This window comes from Oratosquilla oratoria, chromosome 2 (genome assembly GCF_046742065.1).
Source record: "Oratosquilla oratoria isolate Oo_2021 chromosome 2, ASM4674206v1, whole genome shotgun sequence".
NCBI classification, from domain to species: domain Eukaryota; kingdom Metazoa; phylum Arthropoda; class Malacostraca; order Stomatopoda; family Squillidae; genus Oratosquilla; species Oratosquilla oratoria.
The window spans coordinates 86,456,564-86,467,348 of NC_134778.1; the positions used below are offsets into that span (position 1 = coordinate 86,456,564).

The 10,785-nt window shown below is 38.3% G+C and overlaps 1 protein-coding gene across 1 annotated transcript in view; it reads left to right on the top strand.

The window, feature by feature from the left end:
- The window catches only part of LOC143036538 (zinc finger BED domain-containing protein 5-like), a 15,020-nt gene extending 4,876 nt beyond the window's left edge, over positions 1 to 10,144 (top strand). The window contains exons 3-6 of the mRNA XM_076204018.1: positions 8,413 to 8,706; positions 8,807 to 9,001; positions 9,102 to 9,395; positions 9,506 to 10,144. Coding sequence (XP_076060133.1) covers positions 8,413 to 8,706; positions 8,807 to 9,001; positions 9,102 to 9,395; positions 9,506 to 10,144 — 1,422 coding nt within the window. The remainder of the gene's footprint in view (positions 1 to 8,412; positions 8,707 to 8,806; positions 9,002 to 9,101; positions 9,396 to 9,505) is intronic.
- The last annotated feature ends 641 nt before the right edge of the window (positions 10,145 to 10,785 follow it).

The window sequence follows — 10,785 nt, forward strand, 5'->3', positions numbered from 1 at the left end:
ATTGACGAGGTCCTCAGTATTGATAGTATGTTGAACCCAAAGAAAGAGGTATGCAGTTACAAATTAAACAGTGTTCTCAATCACTGGTGTAGAAACACTTTTGTTTTTAATGTTTCGGCACCTATCCTTCGGCGGCTGGATGCCGTAACGCGCCTATCCACATCAACTTAATCATCATCACCCATGCAACCTTTTCAGATTTCGATTAATTCTGCTATTATGTAGTACGATTTGCTGAAACTATGCATTCTGAAAAGTATCATGATTTTTTTAATAATGATATTATTTTTTTTATTCTATTTTTACCTGTTTATTTTTATTTATTTATTTATTTATTTATTTATTTATTTGTTTATTTATTTTACTACCTACTGTTTACGCACCACCTTCACGTAACAAAAATGTTTCTCAAAACAAAATATTCTGCGCTAACGCAGAGACTTCAGGAAAGGCAACATCGCCATCCGAATCCTATTTTCAAAGTATATGATGCTTTCTTGAACCAAATGTATCCACTTTCCGATTCTGTGGATCGACTGTGGTGGAATGGGAAGTGGGGTGGGGGACATTTTCTTCGCCTCCTCTGTAATGAACCATCAAGTTGCCGTACCTTTATAAAATATGGCTAAGTTTTCACTCATTCATCTTGTTCACTTCCATACGTTCTCTGTGCGTGCCTTCCGATTTAAGAAGCCCGCATCCCTTGTCGCCCTCTCTTCTATTCCTGCCCAAATCCCATTTCTTCTTCTTCTTCTTCTGATTTTTCTTCTTCTTCTTCTTCTGGTTTTTCTTCTTCTTCTTCTTCTTCTTCTTCTTCTTCTTCCTTTTCTTCTTTCACTTCTTCTTCTTCTTCTTCTGGTTTTTCTTCTTCTTCTTCTTCTTCTTCTTCTTCTTCTTCTTCCTTTTCTTCTTTCACTTCTTCTTTTTCTTTTTTCTTTTTCTTCTCCTTCTTCGTTCTCTTCTTTTTCTTTTTCTTCTCCTTCTTCTTCTTCTTATTTAAGTTTTATTTATTCATCATACATTTGTATATTTCTATTTGTTAAATAATCACTTTCTCTACTGAATTTGTTATGATTTTATTATATTGTGTTTAATAATTTATTCACTTAATTCTTTATTTCTTTCTCCACTTGTTTATCTATTCGTTTTTTATTCATACATCCGTAAATTTATCTATTTAATATATTCATTTACTCTCTATGTTTATTTGTTTAACTATTTTCCCTATTTGTTTACATCACTATTTATTCATTATACATAGTCTGCTGCAATTCATTTTATTATTTCGAAAGAGGAAGAAGAGAGAAAAAGCGAGAAAAAGAGAAAATGAAAGAGGGAAAGAGATGGAAAGTGAGAGAGGGGAGAATGTTATAGATCGATAGATAGGTAGATGGTTTGGTAAGTGGCTATAAAGAGGATCATTGTTGTCTCAATAACCCCACAGAGCCCGGCAACGGTACTCAAGCTTCCTGATGTCTTTCCTCGTAACTAAATCAGATGGGTGAGCAGATGCCGTTGGCAAATTCCCTATTGTAAAAAATAAATAAACAAACAAATGAATAGATAGATAAATAGATGAATAAATAAATAAATAAATAGATAAATAGATAAATAGATAAATAGATAAATAAATAGATAAATAAATAAATATAATAAATAAAAAGAGAGAAATAGTTACAGCTGATAGAAAAAGATCTTGGGGCGCCGTCCGCAAACTAAGTGGGGGTGGGGTGGGGTGGGGGTGGGGGTGGGGGTATTGTTGAACACGAGCGGTAAGACCATTCTCTTTCACATCTGCCCAAAAGAAACGACACTCGCAGGTGTCCATTATCTTTCCCATTGTTAGATGATTGGTAGTGAGTGAAAAAGAGTGGGAATGGTTGGTAGACTTGACGAATTGAAAAGAAAAATATTGGTAGCGTTAGCAATATTTTCTTGAAATGGAGCACGGCTTAAATGCATTAAGCATGCTACGTATAAAAGGTCTTTTATCGTGAAATCATAGGGCCTTCAAAATTCATGAAGTTTTGATTGGACAGGTTGACATTCCGACACAAGCTCCCACGCGCGCGCGCACTCTGGCTGGTGTAGTGGTTAAGGGCTCGCGACGATCCGAGATCAACCCCTGTTCTGGGATTAAAGATTCTACTAAACCTTGAACTTGCTACTATCCCTCTTGAGCAAGTGGATTGTGTGTATGATAACGGTCTAGAATAATGTGTTGGACTCATGATCAACAGATATTTCCTTCCTGGATGAGAGCTCAGAGCTCGTGGTCCGATCTATGGGTAATGTGATCTTAGACACACACATACGTACACACACACACAACCACTTGCCCCCCCCCCCCCGGATTGGAGTGCCGGCTCGCAGAGCAGAGTTGCTGAAAAATTCAGCTTTGAGCGGGACTCGAACCTGGATCGTTGAATTAGTGGTTGAGAGCGGTGCCACTTCACCGTCGAGCCGTGTATGTGTGTGCGTGTGATGTTACACATTGTGTGTATGTATATATATATATATATATATATATATATATATATATATATATTCTGTTGAAAACGAGAGCAAACTAATTAGAAACTAATTTCTTCTGTAAAATTTCTAGCTTTCTGAAAGTAGATTCCTGTGGAAAAGAGAGAAGTGAATTTCCAATAGACATTGAGAATTTGTATTGAGAAAACTAAACACGCAATACAGAAAATAAAATAAAAACAAAACACAGCAGGAAAGTCCAAGACGTTTCGCAGATCGTTCTGCATCTTCAGTTGGAGTGTAGACATGTAAACAAGTGATCTGTGTATATATATATATATATATATATATATATATATATACACATATATATGTATATATATATATGAAGTAAGACAAATATTGGAACAGTCACATTTGACTCTCCTCAGCTTGGCTAATGCTATTTTGTTGATATCCCAATAATTTATCCAGAAAAGTAGTTAATGTGCATCATAGACCAACAGAAGACATAAACCTTGGAGTTTATAAATTACCCTGCTCAGGATGTGAAGAAGTATATTGGGGACAAACGGGTAGAGAATTGCAAACAAGAATAAAAGAACATAAAAACTCAGTCAAATGCGCACAACAGAGCCAACAATAATCTCCGCATAAATTGGGACGAGGCAAAGTTCATATTCAAATCTAAATGTAGTTTTAAAAGGAAAATCATGGAATCTTCCCTAATCAAACAATTCCCTAACTTTAATATATCAAGTGGACAATGGTGACCTGATTACATAACCACCTTGGCAGTTGATAAATTACTTCCTTCCATAGTACAGTAAAAGCGGACGACTTGCCACAAAGCCCGCGCACTATCATAGATGCTACCTGAAGTGTCATGTCCATGTTCCTTCACACCATCCCTCTCCTCTGTATAATATAAGATATGCGTTTTCTCTTGACTTTGTATTCCGCTGAAGAGGATCACAGCCAGTGATCGAAATATATAGAAATCATTATTTCCTTTCTTTTCTTAACTCAATTAACAGTGGGTTTTTAATGTATCTACTAATGTGTTACGACATTTCTTTGGCAGTGATATATATATATATATATATATATATGTGTGTGTGTGTGTGTGTGTGTGTGTGTGTGTGTGTGTGTGTGTGTGTGTATATATATATATATATATATATATATATATATATATATGTATATATATATATATATACACGAACACACACACACATACACACATACATACATGCATATATATATATATATATTATATATATATATATAAAAGTCGCGGGTAGTAGACACGCCTCTTGAAAAGGCCTTAGAATACTATTTTGAATATTACAAACGTTGTTTTAATGTTTTTATAATTTATATTGTTTATGATGTAAATAAATGTTGAAATTTCATGTTAAACAGTTATTTTTATAGTATGATAGTGATTTTTTCACGAAATTAGAGTAAAACAGACTTGTACTCACCAATAATGAAAGGTTCATTGAATCTTTCCTCCCTATTGGTTTTTCTCGACTAGGTAGTTACTAGCGTGGTTAGAAACATTGTTGATAGAAATGTTGGCATCCCATGCTACTTTTTCATCGCTTATGTTTAAAACTGATATTAGTTTATGCACTGTATATTACTATTTTGCTGGTCTAAGTTAATAGATATATCTATAGATTAGATAATAATAATTCTTAAGGTTTAAATTAGAATTTTTTAGGGTTTCAAATACTAGTGCCGAGTTGCATAGGCCTCTTGCATAGGCGGAAGAATCATGAATATGCATTAGTCAGGTTCCATGGGAACAGTCGCGGATTTGCGGGGTCGCGAATTGGGAGTCGAGGATAGCCGGGGATTTATTGTATATGTATTAACTCCTATGAATAGACAAGTAAAAAAAACAAAAAAAACGGAATTTCTTAATCCTAGTATTGTTTTTTCTAAGCTAAGTTCATCTTAGCATTTATTCTTAAAAAAAAAGGAGGGAAAATACAAAGTTGGGATGCCCTCATTCCTAGTCCTTTAATCGTGGGTGGGTGTGGGGGAGGGGAGGAGGGCTTCCCTCAGCTGAATAAAATCACCTGGTGAGACCTAAGTTAACTGATTAAGAGATCACTCTTTTTTTTTTCCTTCGCCTTAGATCTAGAAAACGCTGAAAAGATCAATCACTTAACGTTTTTATGTACTCTATCGAATTAAATGGTAACATTAATTTGTTATTTATTTTTATATATTTATTTACTTATTTATCTACTTGTTTATTTTATTTATTTTTTATTTATTTCGGTTAGTTTAGAATCCATCGCATGATACCCATACTGTGAGGGCAACTTTTATGTTAATAAAATCTATATAGTACATCTATCATACATGACCCCAAAGAAATGTCCGGTATTTTCTCTCGGAGTCTATCAGGATCTATCAGAGAATCTATCAGAGGGTCTCAGGAAGTCTGTCGTTTTCTGCGAAAGAGTTTACTGGAATATGCCATGAAGTCTGTCAGCATTTGTCCAAATCTGCTAGCGTCTGTTGTCGGAGTCCGTTGTAGTCTGTCAATGCCTTTTCATAGGGTATGTCAGAGTCTGCCAAAGTCTATTGATCTGTAAAAAAAAATTGCCATAGTCAGATGGATTTGGTTGTAGAGTCTGTCAGAATTTGTCGGAATCTGTCAGGGTCTGCCACAATATGTCGGAATGTGACGGAGTTTCCGGGTCATTTCCGACAACTTCCGCCTCCTTTAGTTCTTTCTCGGAAGATTCTACGAAGGTCTGGAAGACAGCTGACCATCACTTGGAGGCTGATATTTATCAGCATAATATTTAAACACGCACTCACACACAAATACACACACACGAACACACACACACACATACACAGTTACCGACTCGGTGGCACAGTTGGTAGAGCGCTGAACTGGGAAGTAGAAGTGCTCCCAGTACGCAGTTCGAATCCTGCCCAGGGCCGAAATTATTTCGGTATCGCTGTGCCTCGGGTCGTTACTCTGACTCTCGTGGGCGGGGAGTTGGGTGTGTGTGTGTGTGTGCAAGGTCATAGCATTTCCCATAGATCGGACCTACGAGCTCTGAGCTCTCTTCCAGGAGGGAAATAGCTGTCGATCACGAGTCCAACACGTGATCCAAAGACCAAGTTGATATACACACACACACACACACACACTAAATCAAATACATATACAAGGGTGGAAAAACATCATTGGTGGGGGAAGACCATGTCCATCGGTGTGGCTCTAGTGTCGTCTGCGGAACCAGAACCGCCAATCCTCCGCCTTCTAGACTTCGCAATGTTTAGAAGGAGAGAACTGTTGATGTTCTTGGTTCCAGAACACTGGGGGCCCAATACATACTTCATAGCTAGCTCCAGATCCTCTCCGTGGCACACCACCAGACCTGACGCTTCTATCCATCTCGACAATTTTTTTCTCCTCTTGTTGTCTAAGCACAATTTTATTCAGATGTGGGAAACCCCTCGCCTGCTGTGGGCAGTTCTGTTACGCTTTCTGTGCCGGCCACCGCGTCCCGCCTTTTGTGCCGGCCAGCCGGCTATTCCGTTCTTCCTTCTGTGCCGGCCAGCCGGCCATTGGTTATCCTTCTGTGCCGGTCAGCCGTCCTTTCCAATTTCCTGACATGCCGGCCAGCCGGCAGCTGCGTTCCGCCTCCTTCCAGCGAGAGGATCATGAAGTTTAAGAAAAGAATGGAAATTGAATTACATCTAGTTCCTGATCTATAATAATCAAGATTGATGTCAATAACATCTATGAAATAAGTGAAGATCGGCAAGCGGAAGCCCAGGGATAGAACCTGAACTCTTCACTGACATCCACGTCTTATAATTTTATTCTAGTTGTCGCCAGGCGATTTTATTGAGTCACAACAACCCTCCCACACCCCAAATTGCGCAGACAAAGCAGCTGCGACAATCGAGTAGAGCATATTGTTTAGAGCCCTCCAGAATAAACATGTGTAAAACGAAGCCATTCACAAGTCTTAAAAACCAACGAGAATAGAAAGATTTTCACTCAGCTGAATGGAATCGTCTATCGAACGGGTTCGAATTCTCAAAAAAGAGGATCTTCAACACGGGAAGGCGAGTGTTCATTCCCAGCACTGGGTTGTCGTCAAAGGTGTTCTTGTCTTGCTACAGTATTGCCGTGATTGGCGTATAAAAGTAAGATAAAGTGAAATAGAACATGTGAGGGAGCCCCGCCTTATCGAGGGCGGCCAGTCCCAGAGACCAATAAATCGAGACGGAAGGGGACAAAAGGTTGGACTGTCTTTTTATCCAAGGAGAACCCTTAGGTCGCACACAGAGGCGAAATCTTGCACGGAGGTGCCCTGCCCAAGAGAATTATGTAAATGGTAACTGGCTTCAATCGGATTGGGTTAGGTTTGGTCGCAAGTACTAATAAAATTGTGTAAAGAATTTACATAAGAATACTGTGATGGTTTCCACCCCTTCATATCTCTTTCAGTAACATTAAATGAAGAAAAAAAAGGACAGGTGGTTACCTGTACGTTTTGCCGTTAGGCGGTCTCTGATTTGTTGCAGTTGACCTTAGATTCAAACTCCTAAACAATTTTAAAATAGATACTTGTGTTTCTAAAATACCCGATTTCAGTAAAGCTCAGTTCATAGGACTACGTCAGGAGCTTCAGCTTACAGATTGGGAGGCAAAATTAAATGAAAGACCTGTAGATCAGATGTGGGAAATATTTCAAAATACGCTCACTAAGATGATTCAAACTTACATTCCTTTTAAGGACAGACGTCCCCCAAATCAGGCTCGCCCAAAGTGGCTCGACAAAGAAACTGAAAAAAGTATTGCTAAAAAGAGACAGGCTTATAAGAAATATAAGTGCTCGGGTGCATCTAATGACTATGAAAGTTATGTATCAATACAGAGAGATTTAAAAAAGACAATAAGAAAAAGAAAACGACAATACGAAATGAACATCGCTGAGAAATCCAAAGAGAATCCCAAAGAATTCTATAGTTACATTAGAGATAAAAAGGTTGTTAGGAATCACATTGGTCCACTATTATTTGCTGACGATCAACTTGAATATTCAAATGAAGGAATGTGTAATATCTTAAACAATTATTTTAGCTCGGTATTCGTAAACGAAACACCTCAAAGTGAATTCCAAACTGAAACCTGTGAAAAGTCTGGGGTAAACTTACTCACTACGGTAAATATAACAAAAGAAAAAATTAAAAGGTGTATAGACAAACTCAAAGTTAATAAAACACCAGGGCCTGACAGTTGGCATCCAAGAATCTTAAAGGAAATGAAAAATGAGATTGTTGTTCCATTAGAAATTATTTTCAAGAAATCCATCATATCCGGAGATGTCCCAAGAGAATGGAAGCTAGCTAACGTTACTCCCATATTCAAAAAAGGTGACAAAAAGAAACCAAATAACTATAGGCCTATAAGTTTGACTTCAATCGTAGGAAAAATAATGGAAACTATCATCAGAGATGCTATCGAACATCATTTAGAACAGTGATTCTTAACCAGGGGGGCGCGCCCCCCTAGGGGGGCGTGGATCATTTCCAGGGGGGGCGCGAGCTTTCGGGTGAAAAGTATAAGTTTTTCCAGTTAGTGATTACTTTTACAACAGCATGGGCCAGTACTATAAGCATAAGCATATGAATTATTACAGAATTCTTTCTTACTAATAAACCGTTAGAGTGAGACCCGTTTAGGCAGAGCGTTTCTTCCAAGGTTGTCTTCGTCGGTTGAATCGTACATTGACGTCATGATAAGACGGAAGCTGATTGGCTAGTAAATTCTCGCGCGATGCTATCAATGTGTGGGACGGTGTGACTGAGACAATTGCATTTCACCAGTCGTTGTGTGATTATTGCTTATTGTTGTGTTGGCCTCATTTGTTCTACATATTTACATAGATACAAAACATCAAGTATTTTGCAATGAGTGCTAAGAAACGGAAGTACATTGAAGATTACATTCGATTTGAATTTGTGTCTCTCCAAAGGGGTGACACCGAGGTTCCACAGTGTGTGATATGTTACAAGACTCTGAGCAATGATGGAATGCGGCCTTCACGCCTGGAACGCCACTTGAGGACATCACATCCTGCTTTAGTTGACAAGCCGAAGGCATTCTTTGAAACTAAAAAAGACACCTTGAAGCGAGCTAAACTGGACGACAGTGGGTCATTTCGGCAGCAATCTTCAAAGGTTGTTGAGGATTCCTATGAGATCGCTATGTTGATTGCAAAGAGCAAGAAGAGTCATAACATTGGAGAGTCTCTCATAAAACCAAGAATATTATGTGCAGCAGAAAGATAGTGCAAATAAGCTTTCCCAGATTTCTCTATCAAATGATACAGTCAAGAAAAGGATAGATGAATTATCTCAAGATATCAAAGTTCAGACTCTCGACCAAGTAAGAGCCTCCCCTGTTTTTGCCATCCAGTGTGATGAAACGACTGATGTCGCTCAGTGTTCTCAGCTTCTGATGTATGCTCGTTTTGTATCAGGCAATAATATAAAAGAGGAAATTATGTTCTGTCACCCGATGGAAAGTTTCACAACAGCAGAAGCTATTTTATGTTATATCAGATTTTTTCCAGGAAAATCAGCTTTCTTGGGAGTCGCTGGTAGGAGTGTGTACTGATGGAGCACCAGCCATGCGTGGTTTACGGTCTGGGTTTGTCACAAAGGTGAAAGAAAGAAATCCTTCCGTAATGAGTACACACTGCATACTTCATCGGGAAACCTTAGCATCCAGAACTTTGCCTGTTGAAATGATGGACGTCTTGAATGTGGCTATCAAGATTGTCAATTCTGTCAAAGCTGGAGCCTTGAACAGTCGTCTTTTTAAGCTGCTGGAATCCGAACATGAAGCCTTGCTTTTTCACACGAACGTGCGATGGTTGTCAAAAGGAAATATGCTTGGAAGGCTTTATGAGTTACGAGAAGTAGAAATATTTCTAGATTCACAGCAGAAAGTAGACAAATTTATGACAAATTTCAGTCTGAAAGCTTTCATGCAACCTTAGCCTACCTGGTGGATATTTTTGAGGCATTGAATGCTGTGAACCTCAAACTACAAGGAAAAAACATCAATATCCTCGTGCACCATGACACCATTCGTACCTTCATGGTCAAACTCGATCTTTGGAAATGTCGAGTTCTACAGGGAAATGTAGCCAGTTTTAGAAACTTAGATACGGCTCTCGCTGACAATAATCTCGACTCTGAGTTAAAAGAGCAAATAATCACTCATCTAAGTGACTTGAAATCGGAATTCGTCAGATACTTCCCAGATATAGACGACAAGCGTGAAGCATGGAAATTCATCAGGAATCCATTTCAATGTGAAGTAGCTGATGTAGCTGAACAAGTCCAAGAAGAGTTCCTAGAGTTGAAGTTCGACTCCACAGCTAAAGAAGACTTCAAAGATATGGATTTGGAGACTTTCTGGGTCAAATACCTTAATGTTTACCCTTTGACCTCACACCAGGCTCTTCGGATTCTAACAATATTTGGATCCACATATATGTGTGAAACGGCATTTTCCACGCTCGTTTCTATCAAGACTAAGTACAGAAACCGCCTCAACGTTGAAGGCGACTTGCGTTGTGCACTCTCGAGCATTCGATCTGGTAGCTAAGAAGCAGTGCCAAATATCTCATTAATCATGTACCTATTCGAAAGTGTCAAATATCAAATTATTGCAATTTATACTTAATAAATGGACTAAAAAGACATTGCCGTTTCTATTCTATTTTTAAATTAGAGAATGATATTTACCTATATATGCAAGGGGGCGTGAAAAAAATAGTAGTTCGTAGGGGGGGCGTGGTAATGAAAAGGTTAAGAACCACTGATTTATAAAGTAACCGTTTGATAAATGATAGCCAGCATGGTTTCAGACGGAAACGTTCTTGCGTGACTAACTTACTCGAATTCTACAACACAGTTATCTCGAATTATGACAAAAGAAAAAATATAGATTTAATATATCTAGACTTTGCAAAAGCTTTTGATACCGTCCCACACGAAAGACTACTTACTAAATTAGCTTTGCATGGAATAAGTGGTAGCCTATTAGGTTGGACTAGTAATTGATTGAAGGGTCGAAAACAGAGAGTTGTTTTAAATGGAAAAACTTCTGGATGGAAAAGTGTTGCAAGTGGAGTTCCTCAGGGTTCCGTTCTTGGGCCACTTCTATTCATAGTATATATAAATGATATAGACCATGGACTAAAATCTACTGTTTCCAAATTTGCTGATGATACAAAACTGTGCGGA